The 23,335-nt window shown below is 39.9% G+C and overlaps 1 protein-coding gene across 7 annotated transcripts in view; it reads left to right on the top strand.

Annotated features, from left to right (window-relative positions):
* The window catches only part of FBXO38 (F-box protein 38), a 66,226-nt gene extending 43,173 nt beyond the window's left edge, over positions 1 to 23,053 (top strand). For 3 of the 7 annotated variants that reach the window (XM_040239654.1, XM_040239648.1, XM_040239649.1), the window contains 10 exons: positions 6,374 to 6,493; positions 8,294 to 8,473; positions 10,009 to 10,746; positions 15,834 to 15,934; positions 16,154 to 16,256; positions 18,013 to 18,179; positions 19,545 to 19,690; positions 20,811 to 20,914; positions 21,403 to 21,516; positions 22,189 to 23,053. In XM_040239654.1, coding sequence (XP_040095588.1) covers positions 6,374 to 6,493; positions 8,294 to 8,473; positions 10,009 to 10,746; positions 15,834 to 15,934; positions 16,154 to 16,256; positions 18,013 to 18,179; positions 19,545 to 19,690; positions 20,811 to 20,914; positions 21,403 to 21,516; positions 22,189 to 22,367 — 1,952 coding nt within the window. In that variant the 3' untranslated portion in view covers positions 22,368 to 23,053. The remainder of the gene's footprint in view (positions 1 to 6,373; positions 6,494 to 8,293; positions 8,474 to 10,008; positions 10,747 to 15,833; positions 15,935 to 16,153; positions 16,257 to 18,012; positions 18,180 to 19,544; positions 19,691 to 20,810; positions 20,915 to 21,402; positions 21,517 to 22,188) is intronic. The other 4 variants (XM_040239653.1, XM_040239651.1, XM_040239650.1 and 1 more) reach the window with 4 other exon arrangements.
* Positions 23,054 to 23,335: the final 282 nt, after the last annotated feature.

Genomic DNA, 23,335 nt, shown 5'->3' with positions numbered 1-23,335 from the left:
TTGGACTAGTGGCTTGTCAAGCTTTCCTGGTTAGGGGAGCTTGCCTCTGTGTTCTGGTGGGTAGAGCTGGATCTCTTTTCTCTAGAGTGCAGTGAAGAGTCCAGTAGTGAGTTTTGAAGTGTCTATGGATTTGGCAAGGCTTTGGGCAGCCTGTGTTTTAATGCTCAGGGCTATGTTCCTGTGTTGCTAGAGAATTAATGTGGTATGTCTTGCTCTGGAACTTGTTGGCTCTTAGGTGGAGCTTGGGTTTTAGTGTAGGTATGGAGGCTTTGAAATCCCTGGTGGCTCAGAGCTTAAAGCGTCTGCCTCCAATGCGGGAGACCTGGGTTCAATCCCTGGGTTGGGAAGATCCCCTGGAGAAGGAAATGGCAATCCACTCCAGTATTCTTGCCTGGAGAATCCCATGGACAGAGAAGTCCATGGGGTCGCAAAGAGTCGGACACGACTGAGCAACTTCACCTAACCTAAGGAGGCTTTGGGATGAGCTCTTGTCTATTAATGTTCCCTGGAATCAGGAGTTCTCTGGTGTTCTCAAGTTTTGGATTTAAGCCTCCTACCTCTGGCTTTCAGTCTTGTTCTTACAATAGCCTCAAGACTTCTCCATCCATATAGCATAGATGTTAAAACATCTAGGTTAATGGTGAAATAATTTTCCACAGTGGGGGACACCCAGAGAGGTTCAGAGTTACATGGAGAAGAGAAGAGGGAGGAAGGAGGTAGATGTGACCAGGAGGAGAAGACATGGAGTCAAAAGGGGAGAGAGCAGTCTAGCCAGTAATCACTTCCCTAAGTGTTCTCCACAACCCGGAACACCCAGAGATTCACAGTGGTAAGTAGAGAAGAGAAGGGGGAGGGAGGAGATAGAGGTGATGTGGAGGAGAAGAGGGAGAGTCAAAAGGGGAGAGAGCAATCAAGCCAGTAATCACACCCCCAAGTGGAAATGGATACTGAAGATTAGATTCTTAAAAGTAAAAATTGATAACAAATACCAAAAAGCAAAGATTAAGAATCTAGAGTAGAGGTTAAACTCTCAAAAATACAATATTAAAAAAGAAAAATCAGTCACGAAAATTATAAAAAATATATATATGAAATTTGCTTTAAAAATAAGGTATTTTTTTTGCAAGGTAATAGTAGGTTATAAAAATGAAAATTAAAGGAATAGTAAAGAACTTTTAAAAATTGTTTTAATGATAATAATAAAAATACTTCTAGGAATTTCTCTGGAGCTCTTGTGGGCAGTGTGGAGTCAGTTCAGTTTCAGATAGTTCCTTGTTCCTCCTTGTGCTTCTCAAGGTCTCTATAGGCCCCTTCCAGTGCTTCGTCAATGTTTACTACAGGGTTTTAATCTGTTGCATCTGTCACTTCCAGAGTCACTTCCATCTCTTTATTTATTTTGGCTTCCTTTTTGTAAGTCTCTTCAGTGTCTAATTTCTGTCCTGACACAATGGGGCAAAGGTGTTCATTATTTAGGCTCACTTGTTCAATTGTGGAGAGGGAGGAACACTGCAAACAAGTATCACTGGTGTGTGTGGGGAGTGCTCATGGTGTATGGATAGCACTGGGTTTGCCCCAGCTCACTGTGGCCTGTGTTTTCCGGGTCTACACTGCTCAGACTCCAGGTTGCTCTGCAGGAATATTGTCCAAAGCTGGCCTGCATTTTATGCACTTCCCATGTCTAAGCTGCTCAGGTTCAGGTTCTCAGGTACTCCACAAGGGCACAGACTCACTTGGGCATGTGTTTTGTGCCCTTCCCAGATCCCAACAGCTCAGGTGACCAGGTGCTTGGCGAGCACACTGTCCCAGGTGGACCATGCATCTTGATCACCTCCCCGGTCCCTGCCACTCAGTCCCGGGTGTGCCAAGAGAGCACTGTCTCAGGTGTGCTTTGTATCTCTTCTGGGGAGCTGATCTCAGGCTATGACCCTACTGGCATCTGTCAGTCCTCCAGAATCCTAGGGAGACGTGGTTAGCAACTGGGAGCCTGCTCACAGTTTGGTGGAGGATGCAGTATCTGGGGCCGAGATTGCCCCTAGCCTTCTGGCTCTGGCTGTTGCATCCCTGCCTCTCTGCCTCTGGCAGGGGGGCGGGGGACAGGGGGGCGGTGGGAGGGGGGGCTGTATGCAGCCAGCTAGCTCTCCTTTGGTATTCTTTCAATCCTTTGTTCTGTGAGAGGGCCAGGTTAGAGACTTTCGTGGGGAAGTTCTCTTTTTTTTCCTCTCTCTCTCTCTCTGGCTATCCCACAGTTTGTTGCTGTCTCACATTAGCTCCCTCAGATTGTCCTCAGGGCATTCAGGCCTGGTCCTTACCCTAAGCATGCAGCCGAAGCCTCCCTGTCTAGCCCCCACTCACTGGTGGCGGACACAAGTGTCTGGGCTACTTCTCCACTGGGAGTTGCGTTTAGGCGCATATTCTGTGGGGTCTTTTTTTTTTTTTTTCCCCTCCTGGTTATATTACCAGTCCATTCTGAAGGAGATTAGCCCTGGGATTTCCTTGGAAGGAATGATGCTAAAGCTGAAACTCTAGTACTTTGGCTATCTGATGCGAAGAGTTGACTTACTGGAAAAGACTGATGCTGAGAGGGATTGGGGACAGGAGGAGAAGGGGACGACAGAGGGTGAGATGGCTGGATGGCATCACTGACTTGATGGACGTGAGTCTGAGTGAACTCCGGGAGTTGGTGATGGACAAGGAGGCCTGGCATGCTGCAATTCATGGGATTGCAAAGAGTCGGACACGACTGAGCGACTGAACTGAACTGATACTGCCCTGTGAGATTCCAAAACTGCCCACAGACCCTCCAGTGAGAGGGTTTCCTGCCTTGGAAACTTCTTCTTCACAACGACTCCCTCCCCAGGGCGGGTCTCCATCCCTAACTCTTTTGACTCTCTTTTTGTCTTTTATATTTTGTCCTATCTCCTTTCAAAGAGAATGGGCAGCCTTTCTGGGTGCCTGGTGTCCTCCACCAGCGTTCAGTTGTTTTGTGGAAGTTGCTCAGCATTCAAATGACCTTTCGATGATTTTGTTGGGGAGAAAGTGGTCTCCCCATTCTATCCCCCCGTCATCTTGCCTGTCTTTCCCAAGACATTATCCTTTCTTTGCTTTATACCACCACCTACCTGCTCTCTCCAACATGGAGTCTTCAGTAAGTTCTGTTGACTGTCTCTAAAACATCTCCCCAGTGTATCTACATTCTTCTTCCTCATTGTACTAGACCTTTTACAGTAAAATAAGTTCTTAAAGTAGGTAGGGCAATTTTTAAAAAAGAAATAGCAGGCAGTGTTACTTCCTTTCATAAAACTTTCTGACAGCTCCCCTCTCCCTTAGAATAAATCTAGTTTCTTGATTTGGGCCATAAAGTGCTGCATAATCTGGCTTGTTCTCACCTTGTACTACTCCCCACCTCATACACTGTGCTTGAATATGCCAAACTGGCACCAACTGTTGTACTAACTGCTGCCTCTTCATAGAATGTCCTCCCCTCCATCTTTACATGGCTGGCTTCTTCTTGATATGTAGGTCTTAGCTTAAATATTAATCTCAGAGCTGTCTTTCCTTACCACCTTAATCTTTTTTTTCACTTGAGGTATAATTGACATTATTTGTACATATTGCAAAATGATCACAATAAGTTTAGTAAACATCGATCACCATACATAGTTACAGTTTTTTACGGTGATGAGAAATTTTAAGATCTTCTCTCAGTAATTTTCAAATATGCCATAGAGTATTAATAAATATAGTCTGCATGCTGTGTGTTACATTTCTATGACTTATTGAACCTTTTGATCACCTTACCAATTTAAGTGCCACTAATTCTCTTTTATATCACCCTCTTTTAGTTTTATTACATAAGATATTATTTTCTGATGTTTTTATTGTTGACTAAAAAATAATTTTACTAAAAATCTTTTTCTTCCCCAACTAAACTCCATGAGATTAGAGATGTTGACTATAACCACTGTCTTTTAGCACCTAGGAACAATAACACATTGTAGTAAGCTGTAAATAAATATTCAGTGAATGAATGCAATTAAAGAAGTTTAAAATAACTTTGGGGTATTTATAGTATTTCTACAGGTTATTGTGGCAACCTAAAAAGCAATTGCTGAAAGCTTTGAAAATCTTGATTGTGATTGATTGTGAAGTCACTCAGTCGTGTCCGACTCTTTGTGACCCTATGGACTGTAGCCTACCAAGCTCCTCCGTCCATGGGATTTTCCAGGCAATAGTACTGGAGTGGGCTGCCATTTCCTTCTCCAGGGGATCTTCCCGACCCCGGGATCAAACCCAGGTCTCCTGCATTGCAGACAGACGCTTTACCCTCTGAGCCATCAGGAAAGTCTGTAGTTCTGTCCTAGTGGTTTTCTTCTACCTATAAGAGGCAGTTTTAAACTTTTCACAGTCTGGGACCCAGGCTACCTTTTTAACCTCCTTTCCTCTTTCACACCTTTACCGCAACTCAAACTCTTGTTCTTTTTATCACTGACCTACTTACTCTTCGCTTCCTGGTATATATGAAATATCACTCCATCTCAGTGAAACCTTCCCTGTCCAAGACTTAACAGCTGCTTTTTTGTCCATGTCCCCTTTACTTGGACGGTTCTAGCGCTTAGTGAGCATGTTTTGTGCTGTGTATGTGTTGTGCTGTGCTTAGTCGCTCTGTCATGACCAACTCTTTGCAACTCAATGGACTGCAGCTCACCAGCCTCCTTGGTCCATGGGATTCTCCAGGCAAGAATACTGGAGTAGGTTGCCTTGCCTTGACCTTATTTTATATGTCTTGACATTTCTGCTAGAAGGTGTGCGTTCTCTGAGAGCAGGGACTATAAATTTTCCACCTACTCATCGTCCATGTTTTGTAGCAGGCTTTGGAAATGGACCTCATTTCAAATCCCCTTAAATTGCTAACCCTTCTGAGCCTCAGTTTCCTCAACCGCAAAAATGAGACTAGTAATAATACCCTCATAAGATTGCTATAAGAAATAACTAACGTATATGAGGGCATTTAACACAGAGCCAGACATAGTATATGTACACATTAATTACTAGCTGCTATTCATAATTGCTCTTGAGAATTGAATAAAAGATGCAAATTGATTGATGTTTAATCATGTAATATTTCTTGACAAGGTCAGTCCTTTTTTTGGCCCTAAATGAAGTGTAGAAGCTAGAGTTGGGCAAGAGTTCTGGATGGGAGGCTAAACATGAGGGGGAACGTGCTGTTGTGTATTTTCAAAACCAAAGCAAACCCCAGTGTCCCTCTGAATCTCAGACCTCTCTGCTGTATATCCCAGTAGCATTTATCTGAATAGTATGTTTCGGGCATTCTCATATTTTACCTTGTTTCTTTGTTGACTATATGAATTTTTCTTATCTCCTTAAATAGATTCTTTAGTTCTTTCAGGAACAGTATCTTGTTTCCTTCTGTGTCGGTGTCTTCATTTCATTTAAATGGTTCGTTGATTTGATAGCAGTAGTGTGGTACACCCATAGGTGTTAAGTGGTGCACAGGGTAGACACAGCCTGCCACCATCTGGGTCCTGACAATGCTACAAGTGTAAAGGACACTACTGGTATTGTCCTGATTCAAACTGAGAGCAGGCACCCTAGCTTAGGGGTCGGGAGTAAGAGGGTACTGGGGTGAGTGCTTTGAATACGGACTTGAGGGATTTGAATTTAATCTTTTAAAATCTTGAAGCTTATCAGTCTGAAATTATTCAATGTGCTTATCATCTAGAAAAATATAAACATACTCATTCACTGATAGGCACTAATAGCCTTAGAAGACTTAGATGCAGATTAAACATTTGAATGTTGCTAAAATGTTAAAAATGTACTTCCTGTGTTTAATAATCCTTGCTACACATGAGCTGAAAATATGACCGTATTCTCTAGAGAGCAGAAAAAGAAACAATTTGAGCTTGCTTGCTCAATGCATCCTGGTTCAGGCAGCAGATACAAGACTAACTGCTTACAAGATGATCATGAGATCTTGCAGTAGCTGGCTGTCATCAAACAAATAGCTTAGAGGGAGACAAACAGTTGCCTTATATAGCCATCCCTGGTAACATCTTCAGGAATAAATAAGTGCTTTCTTCTTTCAGCTATACCTTTCTCCATCCTTTCATCTTAAAATGATGGACTTTCTCTATGAAGTAGTCCTTTTGCCATCTGTGGTCTCCCCTCCTATAGAATTGAACATTTCTTGTTGATGTCAGTAGAATGAAGCACATTTACATGATATTCTTTTAGAATGGGCCTAATGATCATGAGGCTGTTCATTTCTTAATGGTGCCACAGTTTTGCCTGCCATTGTGGTTTTCTTAGACACCTCCTGGTTTTACTTTGACTGTGGTTATTTTTGTTTAAGCACTGAATGAGATGGAAGACATGGTGCAAGAAGATGCAGAGGTGATGGCCGAGAGTGGACATGAGACTCCAGCTCACAGTCAGGCAGTTATTCCTGTGGATGTTGACGAGGAACAAGCTGGTAATCATGTGACTTCCCACATTCATGGTTCTAAAAACTAGGGCCTGACTTTAATGAAGAAAGGAAAACATTGAGAATGATGGGGTTTTTTTGACATGACAGCTAACGATGTGTTACATGCTGTTTATTTTTGACTGCTGCTGCTGCTGCTGCTGCTGCTAAGTCGCTTCAGTCGTGTCCGACTCTGTGCGACCCCATAGACGGCAGCCCACCAGGCTCCCACCATCCCTGGGATTCTCCAGGCAAGAACACTGGAGTGGGTTGCCATTGCCTTCTCCAGTGCATGAAAGTGAAAAGTGAAAGTGAAGTCGCTCAGTTGTGCCTGACTCTTAGTGACCCCATGGACTGCAGCCCACCAGGCTCCTCCGTCCATGGGATTTTCCAGGCAGGAGTACTGGAGTGGGGTGCCACTGCCTATTTTTTTGACTAGGCTTGTGTTATTTCTTGCTCTGTGTATGTGTGTGTGTATCTTATTAGTTTTTTTTTTATTTTTTTGTAAATGTGGCAGCAGTTCCTCTTTATTGGTATATACACATATGTGTGTATATAGGGAAAATAAAACACTCAAGTTATAAATAAGAAAATAACCTGATTAAATGTTCTGCTTATTCTCTCCCTTCATTTTGGTGGGGAGAAGAAGCAGTGGAGAGGTTGATTTGGTATAATAAAGAGAACAAGATCTAGTCTCAGTTTGGCACTGGGTCATTTAGAGCAGTCATATAATCCATAAAGATTACCTGATATAATCTTTCATCTTTACAGATAGGGAAACTAATATTCTTTGAAAAGTTTGACTGGTTTACTCAAGACCACTCAGCCATTGATCAAGGAACAGAATTGAGATGAGAACTAAAATTTTCTCACTCCTGGTCTGTTCAAATGCTACCTTGCCTTTGAATTGAAAACATCTTTAACTACCCTTGTTTTAAGTGTCTTACAGATGCAGTCACTCACTCAACAAATACTTGAGTGCCTACCCTGTGCCAGGCATTATACAGTATGACAGGAAAAAGGCAGGAAAGTTTCCTCACTTGTCAGAGAAAAGTGGGTTGTGAGAGCTGAAGGTTTACAATGTGCAGTGCCAGGCAGACAAAAAATTTTTTGTTGTTGTTTAGTCACCAAGTCGTGTCTGACTCTTTGTGACCTCATGGACTGCAGCCTGCTGAGACTGCATTGGGTGCCATTTCTTACTCCAGGGGATCTTCCCAACCCAGGGATCAAATCCACGTCTCCTGCAATGGCAGGCAAATTCTTTACCACTGAGCCACCAGGGAAGCCCAAAACATTTTTTACATAAATAATCAAAGAACCAAATTGTAGCATGCATCCAGCCTTTCAAGAACATATCTGTGACATCCAGTGCATTAGACCTGTACTTAAAGAATGCAGAATTCTCACCAGTCTATAGATATCAGAGGCTTGCTTTCACTCAGACATTTGCAAAATTTGGAAAATATCTAGCCTATTTTTCAAATGATTATAATGAGTATTATTTTTAGAATAATTATGTGACTCTTTCCAACAGTGAAGATCTTAAAGGAAGATGCCATATGCTTTTCTGCTTTAATTTTTCTTTATAATGTTGATTGGTACATTAGTCATACTTAATGTTTACATAATGCTTTAGAATTAAAGTGTTTTCACAGTGTCTCATCTGAGTATATGTGCATGAAAATGAGTGATCAGGGAGGTTTCATAGAGCCAAAGCATCTCTCTGATCCCAAAATACTGGAACAATATTTTGAGTGAAAGTTGTTCTTCGGCAAAAATTGACTGTTATGCGTTTGCTTTTTGTTTTAGGACCCAGTGGTCTTCAGCGTGTAGTAAAACCACCCCCAATTACTGTTCATGACTCAGAGAGTGATGATGAAGAAGACAGTCTAGAACTCCAAGAAGTCTGGATTCCTAAGAATGGTTCCCGGCGTTTCTCTGAGCGTGAAGAAAAAAACGGAGAGTCTGTGCAGTCCAGGGAATTATCAGGTGAGAGGTTGTGTCTCACTGTGGCCTGTTGGTGAGAGTCACCACGAGAGCGGACACACTGGTCTTTACATACTGTGTCCCTGCCACAGCCTGTGGTACAGTTGACATGTCCTTATGCAATGTGACAGGGGGCAAGAAAGGCAGCAGAGCAAGCAAGAGAGGGAAATCTGAGTGGCACTGCCAGGGGTGAGTGCAGCACAAGAGTATTGTAGAACTGGGGCTCAGGGAAGAGAAGGTCTGAGGATTGTCAGTCCCATAGTGGAGGCTTTAGGAAATCGTGGCATCAGAGTATCAGGGATTAGTGAGGGGCCTGTGCCTCACATAAAAGATGACAGCCGAGTCATCTAGAGCAGTGAAGAACAACCGTTCCCAGGTGGTCATCTGTCCACTTGTGCTTATTTAGCAAATGTTGGTGGTTAGTTTGGTGCTTGAGGAACTCCTGAAGTATGTTCTTATAATCCCTTGTCTCCCTTTAAATGCAGTCTACAACCTTCTGCCATTTGCCTCACCAAGAAACTTTAATTCTGTTAACTTTTAGGTTTATACTTCTTTCCTTGGTCTTCCCGTCTATTTCTCAGAAACATATGCTTACCATTTTGTGCAAAGGATGAGGTTTTTTTAAATTGTCCACTCATTTTTCCTTGAAGACCCTATTCCTTAATGTATCTGAATGTTTAGTATATATTTGTACACATTTAACACCGAACCTGAAATATACACACATTTCCGTGTATGGTAAGCTGAGTTCTTTAGACTTGGAATAACTTACTAACCACTAACTGATTACTCACTTCTTACTTTATTCCTTTTAAGAAATTCACATTTATCTTTACACTTGTTTAAAGGAGGTTTTATGGACACTGACATTTAGGAAAAGTCATGTGACCAGCTGACTGACCTAATGTTTCCTAGAAAGTTTAATTTCTGAATTTAGAAACCAGATTTTGTGTCAGCCAGACAAAACCTAATATAAGTATGCTTTTGTATATTCATTCAGCCTTACTGTGCCCACAGTTACTGTGTTAGGTGTTGTGAGGGGTGAGATGAATAAGTCTTGACCTCTCTATTTCCCTCCCTCTGTCGGGAACCTCTAGTCTGGTTGAAGAGTCAGATCAGAAACAGATTATATTTTAGGGCATGTACTATTGTGGCTCTGGGGTGGGAGTGCAGAAGAGATTGAACAGATGTCCAAAGCCAATAAAAACGGGTGAGAATAAAGGCTCCTAGGTAATAAGCCAGGGGTATATTCAAAGAAGAGTTTGGGTGGGGGTGTAGAATGTTTATAGACGGGACAAGAATGGAAGGTTAGTTTGCAATTAGGTCATGACAAGCCTTGACAGCTGATATCAAGAGTGTTAATCAGATAGGCACTAGAGAGCCATAAAGAACTCTTGAGCAGCTGAGTGATATGGTCACCATTATGCCTTAGGAAAATTAGTGTATGTTGTTCCTGTTCCAGATTTACTCTTACCTTTTGTCCAGAATTTGTACTGAAATCTTTTCTTTTCCTCGGGCCATTCTTCTTTTTCGGTAAGCAGTAAGTGGAAAAGGCAAGACTCCACTTCGAAAGAGGTACAACTCCCATCAGATGGGCCAGTCGAAGCAGTTTCCTCTCGAGGAAAGCAGCTGTGAGAAAGGCTGTCAGGTCACCAGTGAGCAGATCAAAGCCGATATGAAAGCAGCTAGGGATATTCCTGAAAAGAAAAAAAACAAGGATGTTTATCCCAGCTGCAGCAGCACCACCGCCAGCACAGTGGGAAACTCCAGCTCACACAGCACTGCTTCTCAAAGCCCCGACTTTGTGAGGACGGTGAACAGCAGCGGCTCTTCCGAGCCTAGCCCTGCAGAAGTGGATGTGCCCAGGCAGTGTGTCTGCTCCCCCGGTGGGTCAGAGGACTCTGAGGCTGTGGAGGAGGGAGATGCAGAGAGCTCTGTCTGCCCCAGATGCTGCTGTCACAGGCCCCAGGAGCCCCGCAGGAGAACTGGCAGGTGTTCTGACGAGGAGCGTCCTTCAGCCAGCCGAGCCTGTGTTGTGAATGGCCCGGATGGTACGAGACCCGCCTTTTCCTTTAGGACTCTGCCACCAGGGGGGTCTTCAGGCCCAGCACATGATGCGAGGACTAATGGGAGTGGCTCGGGGGCTACAGGTGAGGACAGGAGGGGGAGCTCCCAGCCTGAGCGCTGTGACGTGCAGTCTAATGAAGACTACCCTCGGAGGCCCCTAACAAGGGCCAGGAGCAGACTCTCCCATGTACCGCTGGTATCTGAGTCAGGTATGACAATGCTGCCAGGATTAGCTACTGCAGGTTAGGACCAGAGAAGAGCATTTGCTCATTCTAAAAGTTTTCTTACAGAAAGCCAGTTTGGCAAATTGATTTCTATGTTTGGGTTCTATGATCATATAGATCTTGAGCTAATTTTCAGCAGTGGGATGGGAGTGGGGAGTGGGGGTGGCATGTGAAACAGCTTGTAAGAGCCAGCCAAGAAAAGCTTAGATAGCTATGCTTCTAAGAAAAGTATAATTGTGTATATGTATTGACCTTAAATACTGTACTGATTCTGATGTCTTATTCCCAATATATAAGCTCTGCTCCCATTCCACATTCAGAAGTCTTAACTTTTAAGACTTAACTAGTTAAGTTTTAAAACCTTAAGGTAAGGACTGTAAGTTGTTGGGTATACCCATATATCTGCTTTTGCAGTATTTAGTAATTTTTTCCGAAGTCTAGTTTTGTTTCCAGTCAGGTTTGCCAGGAGATAAGCAGGTAAGTAAGTGGTTTAGCTAAGAATTATTTTGATGAAGATACATTCAAGATGTACATATATATAGTTTCATTAATATTTATTTGTATGCCAAGGCATTGGATTTGGTAGGGGTAAAGCACATTTCTTAATTATAATTGTTTATATTTTTGATCTTATTTTTAAATACTCTCTGCTGCCTTTATTAAGTTGTATATAGCTGTCAGTGAATAATAATACATTTCATTTTCTCTAAGTCTCACTCAATTTTAAAATCTTTACATCAACACCCAGCACATAGAGTACCTTTTTATATACTAAGTAGAGTTGATTAAATCATGTGGAGTTAAACTAACAAAAGCAAGCTTTCGTAAGGTAAATATGAGACCTTACTTATGTACTGTTATAAGTCATAAAGTATATGAGTTTTATTTGAAGATTTTATTATGCTTTGCAAACATTAGTTCTGCCATGATGAAAATACTTTTCCCAGCTTGAATTTTAAATGCTTTTTATCTTTTTTTATACATAACATGGATTTACCATTTTAATCATTTTATAGTATATAGCTTATTAGCATTAGGTATATTCACATTGTTATGCATCCATCACCACCATCCAGCTCAACTTTTTCATCGCCCCACATTGAACGTCTGTGCCCGTTAAACAGAAGCACCTCATTAGGACACCCTTTGTTGTATGGTTTTTCATATTTGTAAAGTCAGATCTACATGTTTAGTTTTGTCAGAGCTACATGGTTTAGTTCTGATCTACATGTCTAGTTTATTTTTAGGCTGCGGAAAGCCTTCTGTACACCTAGCTCAGATCATTGTTCACATCTTCTCATTCTTTTATTCATGCGTTTACTTATTTTAGTTTAAATCTTTATTATAATCTTTGGGAACTGTTTTTTAATTACAAATGTCACCTGATTGTCTCAGCACTACTTACTGACATCCATCCTCATCGTTGTTTTGAAATGCTCTCTTATCGTGTACTTTGCCTCTGTTGAGTTCACCTCTTGGCATGCTGGCCTATTCCAGGGTTCTGTCCTCTTTCATTACTCTTTGCGAAATGTCCTTGGTTAGTCATGCATTTATCACTTATTTTATAGTTTTATAATTTGTCGAGTTGCAGAAACAAACATTCCTATATTTTGTTTGTAATTCCTTTACATTGATTGACTGAAAAGATAATGATCAGTTTTTGAGTCTTCCTATTTAGGGACTATTTTTGTCTCCTGTGCCTTGGTAAAGTTTTAAGAGTTGTTTCTTTTGTGTGTGTGTGTGTGTGGGGGGTTTGCTTGTGTTTTAATATGGGTCCTTCACATTAACCATCTTAGGGGAGGGAGTTTGACTTCTTTGCCTTATGTTTTGTTATTCTCTTTGCCATTTTCTTCTGACTTATTTCATGACTAGAACTTTTTCTTAGGTTAAATAATTTACTAGAATTAAATTAATGTGCTTTTTACTTTTTTAGGTAAATTATATCTGTTGTCTTATTGATTTTTTTTTATTTCAATTTGGGAAGACTTATAATGTCTATAGTTAATACATATAGTGTATATGGTAGGTAAATTACTTGCTAATATTTTTAAACACAATACAAATGTTCATTTACTTTCAATAACAGCATTTCTGGGGAAATTTCAAACTGCTGATTTTTAAATTTTCCCTATCTCTTTTGGGAAGAACAAGTTATGTGAGTGACTTTCAGTTTGCAATTTTTAATCTAGCATGTTTTTTTTTATATCTGTTGGCCATTCTACTTTAAAAGTTTTAAGGAGAAAAGTCCAAACCAATAAAGGAACAAACTTGACTGAGTGTTACAGATATTTTTAAAGTCACTTCAAAGAAAATATTTGAGTTTTTAATTTGGCTTTTTATTTATGGCCCTATGTCGTGTTAAAACCGTGTTAGAAGTAGTTATTTGTCTTGTGATTTCCTATATTGGGAATAAATGCCTGTAAGTTGTTCTTTTTCTCCTCATTGTATAATGATTTATAAAATAAAATCACAGAAATAACTAACTGGATTGTCAGAGAACGGCATTAAGATGAGTATGGTGCGGGTCCCATGAACCCTGACCTCTTCCCTTAACACCCGTGACTACACTGGTCTGCTTTTCTGTGTTTCTGTAGCATCTTCACTACTGTCAACTACACTGTGTATTGTGATTCCATGTTTTACTGTCTATTTTCCCAATAGACTATGAGCTCCATGAGGGCAGGGACAGTGTCTGCTTGCTCACCGTAATATTCCCAGCTTCTAGCACAATGTCTTACATGGTATGGGTCTTGAGTGAGTAACTGTGAACTTAATAAGTGGTAGGAGCCATCATATGAGGTATGTTGATGCTGGTGGATGTATAAAATCACTAAAGATTGTCCCTAAACAAAGAAGGAGGCATAAGAAAAAAGCACAATGAACTCTGGGAGTTACATTGGGAAGCATTTGTTTTTCAAGATTGTCGACATATACAATGTGACTTAGTTTTATAATTTTTCTTAGAAAACAAACTGCCAATTTAGGTACTCAGGAGAACAGGAAATTTAACTTTGAGCCCCATATTCTGATCAGTTGAAGAGTAGGGGAGGGAAGCAATCCATGACGGTGAGAGGTTGAAGATTGGAGCATGAAAGGAGAGTGCCGTTATAAGAGTCTTATTTGAACACTGTGATGAAGGAATGGAAACAGACCTGTTTTTGCTTTTGTGGTACTGGGAGAAGGAACCAGGACTACTTATTGGTGGAAACAGGTGTGTGAAATTTGACTGTTGTATGAAATGGTGCTGCTGTTAGATTCCCTGTCAGTGAAAATAATTACATTATTCATGAAGCTCCTTCAGGAGTACTGTGTAAGTTGGCCTTCGGAGTATCAGTAGTTTTCTTTTCCAGAAACCCAGGGTTTTGCTTGGGTTCAAAGTCCTTGGAGGAGGTTTGATAGGTAAAAACTCTTGGACTCCCTTCTAGGCTTCAACCAAAGTAGCTGTCTTCAGTTGTTTTGTGTAATGTTTCACAAAGATTTTGAATGGTGGAGGAAAGAGTTCTGGTATATTGAAAAAAGAAAAAAACCACTTGAACTGGTTATATAGGATATAACCCCAGGCCTTCGGAAATTTTCAGTATTTGTACCTTGTTTCCCTTTCTTTGTGGTCTTTTTCAAGTTTGAAGTGAGAGAGTTACCAAGTGGAATTTTTATAATCTAGTAGTAGTGTGCAGTATGGTGGGATTTAATTAATAAATGTCAACCTTACTCCATTCAGTATATGCTCTGCTACAGAATGACTCTAAATGAAGACAGTGATTTAGTGTCTTGTCTTGTCTTGGAAAATATATGTGCTTGTTAAGTTTTTGAGATGAATTTCGAACTTGTACTTAAATAATATCAACATGATATTTGATGATTATATAATTATAATGTTTTAAAACAATACTAGTAAGTGAATTAGAGCCTTACTAGGCAGGGTTTGAAAGTGAAAGTGAAGCATTGGAGAAGGCAGTGGCAACCCACTCCAGTGTTCTTGCCTGGAGAATCCCAGGGACGGGGGAGCCTGGTGGGCTGCCATCTATAGGGTCGCACAGACCTGGGCACGACTGAAGCGACTTAGCAGCAGCAGCAGGCAGGTAGGCTCTGGCAGATAAGTAATTGCAGGTTTTCTAGCACAGTGGTAAATACCTTGGTAAACTGTTTTCTTTTTCCGTGTCTGAGTTTACTTATTTGTAAAGCAAGGAGAATAATCTATCTCAGAGGGCTGTTAACAGGATTAAATTAGTTAATATAAGTAAAACCCTGAGAAAAGTGCCTGACACACAGTAAGCGCTTAGTAAATATTTGCTATTATTGTTACTCCATTGATGTATCTGTGATGCTTTCAATCATTCAGTGAATGTTGAGTGCCATTTCATTCAATAAATGTTCATTTTAGCTCATCGTTAGCAGCTGACGTTGATACAAAGATGAAATAAGACAATGTTGTTGTCTTCAAGGAGCTTTTAGTTTAAATGGAGAAATAAAACATATACAGGGAATTATAGAACCAGATGTTCGGGGATCCAGGTGACTTATTAGAGCAGGTAGCATTTAAGCTGGACCTTTCAGGGATGGATAGTATTTCAAAAATTAAAGTCAGGAAAGGTGGGCAGGAAAAGCTAAAATGATCAGTGACTTCAGAGCCATTGGCAATAGGAGATGACTAGGATATGGTATGGGGTTGAGAAAGGTTGGGGCTAAAGTATAGCTCCAAATGTCAGGCATCAATATGTATTCCCTAAGCAGCAGTCAATGATTTAAAGTTGTTTAGCAGGAAATCGGTGAGTTTAATCTTACCAGTAGTATTTAGGATGAGTTGAGTGTCTAGAGGCGACAATGTTGATTAGATTGTTGGAATGGCCCAGGTATGAAGAGCATGGTGTATATTTGACATTGGTATGTTTGAGACAGTGGAAGGTTATCTTATTTTGGAAGTCATTTGGAAATGGCAGTCTGTTTGTATTCCTTTGAGAATCAAGTAGAATTGAGAGTTGCCTTAATGGAGTTTATACCTATGCATTTGAATGTGCTCTCTTCGAAGGAAAGACAACAAAGCTAAAATTTTAATTTCCCCTCGCCTTTTTTAGAAGTTGCCAAAACAAAGCCACGTCATGCCATGAAGCGGAAGCGGACAGCGGATAAGTCCACCAGTACCAGTGATCCTGTGATTGAAGATGACCATGTGCAGGTGAAGGGGAAAACCTTCACTTACCTTTCAGTCCTGCCCAGTTCCTGAAGAATGTAAAGGAACTAAAGTTTCCGTCTTTACATATTTTCTTTGCCCTAAAGAGAAGAGATTGGTAGTAGTTGCTTCTCAATTGTGCCAGTGAAAACATTAAAGTTTTGTTTTTTTAAAGAAAAAGTACATACTCTAGAAGGTATATCTCTTAAATTTTTTTCCTCGTAGGTCCTTGTATTAAAATCCAAAAATCTTGTTGGAGTCACTATGACCAACTGTGGAATCACCGATCTAGTGCTGAAAGACTGTCCCAAGATGATGTTCATCCATGGTATGTACTCAGGCCCATGTCATACCACAGTGTCTGACTTAGCTTAAAGGATTAAAGTCTCATAAATACTATAACAACATTACTGTATTGCTTCTTCAAAAGAATCGGTTAGATTTTTCTAATTCTGTCCTCATTCTGTAGTTCTCACCTCTGTAGTATTTGCAAGGGGTCATGTGCGGAGACTTAGTTTATCTTTTAATATAGACACTCCTCCAGTTTCCTCCTCAAGACAATTGCAACTTGATCTGATAGAGGTTAAGTCAACAGGATTTTTGGGCTTTGGAGTCAAGTAGGCCTCACCTTGAATCCTTCTTTGCTATTTTCTAGCTGTGGTGTTGGACATGTCTTTATGTGTGTGTTTACAGAGGGAGTAGTGACTGCGCCTTAAATGCTTGACTGCTCTGGATATGATACCATCAGTCATAACCTCAGTTCATGGCACATCCTTAGTCTAGGCCCTACTTTTCTTTCCAGGCCCATTTGTCCCTCATTGCCAGTCCCATTGGCTCCCATTACCTTTGTCGTGTATTTAATATATATCCTTCCAGTACATTTCTCATGTCTTTTTAATATACATATTTATCTCTGAGCAAATAAGTGAGTTATTCAAAGTTTAAAATTTTTAAGTTGAAAATGCATGAGTTAAAAGCTTCAGATACATAGTATGCCCCATGCATTATCTGTTTATTTTTCCATTATTACTCAAAATTGTTTTTGATACTATCCATGTAAAATCATTAAGAACTGACTTGTTTCTTGCTTTGTGCAACTTATATATTCTGCATTGATTTTTTCGATCTGTAAAGTGTACATAATTATACTTACTTTATAAAGCATTTGCCAAGGTTTAATGGAGTGATTGATACATGCTTACACATATGTATATGATATGTGAGATTAAAAAAAAGGAAGGGGGTATTTTTCTGAAGTTGGTATCTTACTGTAGTTAAATGTGTCGCATTTACTTTTCTCCATATCCTCACATTTGTATGTTAAATGGGAAGAATACTTAATCATGTTTCAGAGCAGCACTTTCAGTAGTTCTTTCTGCAGTGATGGAATATTCTGTATCTCTGTTGTTTTATGTGTAACCACTGGCTACTTTTGTCTTTTGAACATTTGAACTGTGACTAGTGTCTGAGGAACTAAATTGTTTTATTACATTTTAGTTAATTTAAATTTAAATACCTCCAGGTATCTAGTGACTACCATACTGGACTGTACAACTTTAGACCAAAGTATCCAGATATTTCTGAGTTTGTTTTTTTTTTAATGTTCTGGTTTTATACTGTGATAAGAATGGAAATGAACACTGCTTATTCCCTATGGGCAAATGAAAGATAACATATGTGAACCATTACCCATAAAGTTGGTATAGTTCAATAGTTGCTATCATTCATCCTCTTCAAGAAACATTTCCTAAACAATTCCTGTATTTAGGCAAGTCATTCTCTGAGACTTGAATTTCTTGTCAGTAACATCTTAGATAGGAAAAGGTACCTTCAGCTCCCTTCTAGCATGAGGGTGACAGTCTTCCTTTGAACGGGACAGAATCATATTTTCAAGTCATTTTGATGACTGTCAGTTGTCCTGTATAATAATACTTGGCCTGTGTTAAAGATATTTTTATCTGCAGTATTTTATGCTAATGAAAGATGTGCCAGTCCTCCAAAGAGGATTCCAAATAGGCTATATTCGTTGCTCTGTTATTTTGTATAAATTATTTGTAGATCTTACCTTTGTTTTCATTTTGTAGCTACAAGATGCAGGGTACTGAAACATTTAAAAGTAGAAAATGCACCAATCGTAAACCGATTTGATTATGCACAGTGCAAGAAACTGAATATGGATCAGGTATTAGACCAGATACTAAGGATGCCTCCTGAAAGAAACCGTATCATATACCTACGCCCCATGCAGCAGGTAACAAGCTCTGCTTCTTTTTGGTGATGACATATTGCACTCATCCTTTATTAGAATTCAGCCTTTTTAAAATTGGCTTTTATTCAGTTGCTGAATCCACAGTAATGTTTCTTTGGATTCTCCAGTCTTTTAACCAGCCTAGACTATCTTGCAGTTTTCTGCATCATTGCTTCTCTAATAGATCATTGTGAGGCTTTTAGCAAGTTATATGATGAAGAGAGTTGTTTTTCAACAAGTTTTTATACTTATTAAAAGTTGCCTGTGATAAAGAGCAGACTCTGGTTTCAGACTTCCTGGTTCCAGTTCTGGTTCACTGATGTGTAACAGATTGCTTGACTTCTATGTTTTAGTTTCTTCATCTCTAAAATTAGAAGAATAAAAACCTGCAGTTACTGTCATGGTTAAACTAATACATGTTAAATGCTGGTACAGTTTCTGGCATATACCATGCAATCAAATGATAGTTGCTGTCATTACCACTATCATTATTAAGAGTAAACATTTTATAGTATCCATATGAGATGATGGCTGTTAGCTGAACCTTTTGTGGTAAAATTTCACAATATATATATTAATAAATCACCGTGCTGTATACCTTAAGTGTATACCTTAAGTGTATACAGTGATATGTGTCAGTTACTTCCCAGTAAAACTGAGGGGAAAAAGAGTAGCATTGCATGTGAAACTGCTTAATGTCGAAAGAACGTTTAAAGGAAACAGTAGCCTTTAAACAATCAGTGTTTGCAGTCAGTGTTTGAACCTGGCCTGAAAAGAGTCATTTCAGTACACAGATTGCTTGTTGAATGTTTATAATTTGCTGAGGCTGAAAAATACACAGGTTATCAGCCTTCCCTTGAGAAATTTGCCTTTCCACAAAGGAGGCAGACATGTATGTCGGTAAGATGGCAAAGTGGGAATTCGTAAGTGTAATAGGGATGCAGTGTGAACAAAGGCTACAAGGAAGCAAGGAGATATGTTCTGTCTTTAGGAGTGGACAGTAGTCCAGTTAGAATGAGGTGTATGGTTCTGCACTCACAGTTCTATAATGTATTGTCTTTAAACCTGTAAAAGACATACTCAGAAGTGAATTGCTGGGATCAGTTACCTAAATCCAGATTCTCTGGTTTAATGTGCATTTATACAACAGTGAGATGTAAATTGTTGAGCTTGCTAGACAGATGAATTTGCTTAGCCTTATTCCTAGCATGGCAAGTTGTGTTCAGGGCAGAATGTGACTATTTGATTTTCAAATCAGCCAAAGATTCAAAAACTGAGGTCCCAAGGAAAGATTGTTCAAGCCCGAGGAGATAGATTGCTAAGGCATTCTCTTCCTTGGTTCCAAATCCTCTCTGGTACTTTCCACAGGTGGACACACTAACATTGGAGCAGAAGCTATTTAGTGGTCCCTACCCCTATCATATCTGTATTATCCATGAATTCAGTAACCCTCCCAACGTCCGGAACAAGGTGCGCATTCGCAGCTGGATGGACACGATAGCAAACATTAACCAGTAAGTAATCTGCAGCCCTGACAGCCTTCTGTATCATTCCGTGGAGCAAGGACACCCAGAAACAAATCCTAATTGTTTTTTATTTTAAATGATTTCATCCAGGCTTTTCAGGCACTGACACACATGAAATAGTGAAAAAAAATGAGGGAAATAAAACTTAAAACTAAAATGCATACATGTATGTTTGTAACTTTTTATTTTCAAACTTAAAAACCACAAGAACAGGCTGTACATGTACCTTTAGTTTCATGCCTTTAGCCTACAGCATGTTTGGTTGGTTGTGGTGGTTTAGTTGCTAAGTAGTGTCCAACTCTTGGGACCCCATGGACTGTAGCCTGCCAGCCTCGTCTGTCCATGGGATTCTCCAGGCAAGAATACTGGAGTGGCAGAAGATCCAGGGGATCTTCCTGACCCAGGTGTCAAACCCAAGTCTCCTGCATTGTAGGCAGACTCTTTAATGACTGAGCTACAAGGGAAGCCCCACAGCATGTTTAAAAGAGATCAAATTAAAGATCTTAAAAACCTCTGTGTTTAAAAACAAAAACAAAAAAATGTTTATTTTTGGCTCCACTAGGTCTTTGTTCCTGTGCGTGGGCTTTCTCTAGCTGCAGTGAGCAGGGGCTGCTCTTCATTGTGCTGCACAGACTTCTTGTCAGGGCGGCTTCTCTTGCTCTGGAGCATGGGCTCCAGAGCACGTTGGCCCCAGTAGTTGGGACCCACCGGCTTAGTTGCCTTATGGTATGTGGACTCTTCTTGGAACAGGGATTGAACCCGTGTCTTCTGCATTAGCAGATGGATTCTTAACCACTGGACTGCCAACCCACTCCAGTATTCTTGCCTAGAAAATCCTATAGACAGAGGAACCTGATGGGTTACTGTCCATGGGGTCGCAAACAGACACAACTTAGCAACTTAGCATGGACCACCAGGGAAGTCCAAAACTGTGATGTTTTATATCATCAGAATATAGGCATCAGTCTTTATGCATTTGTTATTTTAATACTTTGTTTGAGATCTTCATTAGAATCAAGGCAAGACACATTTTGATAGTTCCTTTCTAACTTATATCCCAACATTTTTTTTCAGTTTTATAATTTTTAAATTTTCTTGTTGCCTCCAGAGAGCTCATTAAGTATGAATTCTTCCCTGAAGCCACACGAAGTGAAGATGACTTAAAGAAGTACCCTAAGTATCCCTGGGGTAGAGAAATCTATACTTTAGAAGGTGAGCATTTATTTGTAAATGGTTGGAAAGCTAATAGCTGTTAACTATTAGATGGAGAGACATGTCTTAGGGAAGATAGGAAGGAATGGGAGCTTTACAGTTTGTCAAAATAATGGGAATATTAACTATCTGCAGGTAGCAGGGATGAGATAAATATTGCTCTCCCTGTATGAGTTTTTGCCATCTCTAAAATAATCAATAGTATGGAAACAAAAAGTAAAAGAAATTGAAACTTGATACAGCTTGAGTTGCAGTGACTCGAGGGAACCTGTGTTAGCCTCTTTATTTGTGTATAAACACATACACACACACACAAAGGGAGAGAGACTGAGGCTTAATGAAAGCCAAGGATGATCAAAATCACATGACCAAGTAGTAGCAGAGCTAGAATTGGAATCCATAGCTCTGGTGCTGCTTTTGAAATGCTACAGCATTTGGCCCTGTCATTACTTCCCCACCGGTAGCACTGTTGATCTGTCTTCTTTTAGGTGTTGTGGATGGAGCGCCGTATTCCATGATTTCAGACTTCCCATGGTTGAGATCACTACGGGCAGCAGAACCTAACAGCTTTGCCAGATATGATTTTGAGGATGATGAAGAAAGTAATTATGACCTGACTTGATTTTTATTCTCTAGTTTGAGCGTTAGATCCTGAGTATTTTGTTTGCGTTACAAGCAGTGCAGCTTTTAATCACTTCCCATATAAATGTTTTTGCTTTTTGTTATTAATTTGGTTCTCCCCTTGCTCAAAAAACAGAATAGCTCTAAATGCGTACAATAGGGAATCATTGACTTAACTAGGGATATTTAGGAAGGAACCCTTCAGACAGATTTTCCTGCTTAGTTTTTTTTTTTTTTAAACCTAAATGTTGATGATCTTGTTACTCTTTTATTAAAGAATTGGTCAATTATATTGTTTCAAAATTGTTCCACTTATACTAATTCTTCTAATTATGAGCTGCTGCTTGGGTAGCTTGTGGGGACTTAACAGTTTAGGTACAGATTTTAGGAGGAAATAGATTTCATAAACTAAATTACATATATATGACTTACATCTCTGGTGCATTTTCTCCTTGGGCCTTTAATCATATGCACTGTTTTTGGCATCAAGCATAGTATTATAACCACACTGATGGGAACCCATTCCATGAGCTAAACATATATCAGTACACTGCATGAGAGGATACAGGCATATCTCATGGACCAGCTTAATCAGAGTAGCTTCCCAAATGATTTCGATAATCATGTTTCCCCTTTGCTTTCTACTTTCCAAGGCACCATCTATGCTCCTCGAAGGAAAGGGCAGCTGTCTGCAGACATCTGTATGGAAACAATAGGAGAGGAAATTTCAGAGATGCGGCAAATGAAGAAGGGTGTGTTTCAGCGAGTAGTGGCGATCTTTATCCACTATTGTGACGTCAATGGAGAGCCTGTTGAAGATGACTACATTTAACTGGCCCTCTTCTTTCTAGCTGTCCTGGGAGTGCTGCTGGAGCCGTCCAGCTGCCAACAAGCCCCACAGAGACTTGGCGGTGTGCAGTTGGGAAGCCTGGGCTCATTTTGGTGTATAGAAAATGTATCAGGAACATTGAAGTTGTATACAAAGATTTGTACATAGAGGAGATATACAAAGATACTTCCTAAGTACCAGCTTTATATCATATGTTTATACAATTTAATTTAAAAGTTCATTTTAATGAAGGCAGGTAATTGGAAAGAGTTCATTTTGTTCATTTTTCCAGACTTAGTTCATAAAGTATCACTTTTTGGCTGAGCCCCCATTTACTATATTCTTAATAATCACTGTCATCCCCTTAAATCTGTGCCTTTTTCTTCTCGAGCGAAGCTGTTTGAGTAAATCTGTTGAAGAGTCTTTTTGTCTTGTGCCCTTTTGTGTTTATTAAAACTCCAGCTAAACCTTATAGTCAGAGGCGGCTATATGTTTCTGTACAAAGTTGTGGTTCTTTTTTCTCTTGGTATTATAGTTGCCGTATTTCTTAAAATGAAGTTAAAAAAAGACTCATGAGTTTGAGGGTGAAATGGAAAAGTTTCCAAAGCATTTCTAGTTATTTATTTCCATATTCAGTTGTGTATATGCTTTATCTTGAATATAAAAAATAAAAGTTTATTAAAAAATTTTTTTCTTGCCTTGGAACTGAATCGCTTATTTTAAAGAAGAGGAGCAAATACTACACAGCAAAGGAATGTGTAGAGTTGTGTCTAAGTAACATTTTAGTGTAATCTAATTTCTGATTGCTTTTTTAAAAGTTCTGTGGCTGCAAAATGTTGAACTCACAGAACTCTCGGTGTTCTGTGAGAGCAGCAGAATTCCCCCAGATGCCTTGTCTTCAGGAGGTGTCCTTTCTCAAGGAGAGAAATTTACCTGGTACACAGCAGTGATAAACCCAGTATCACACTGTC

This window comes from Oryx dammah, unplaced genomic scaffold (assembly GCF_014754425.2).
Source record: "Oryx dammah isolate SB20612 unplaced genomic scaffold, SCBI_Odam_1.1 HiC_scaffold_5, whole genome shotgun sequence".
Classification (NCBI taxonomy): Eukaryota; Metazoa; Chordata; class Mammalia; order Artiodactyla; family Bovidae; genus Oryx; species Oryx dammah.
This window is presented reverse-complemented; position numbering and strand designations above follow the sequence as displayed.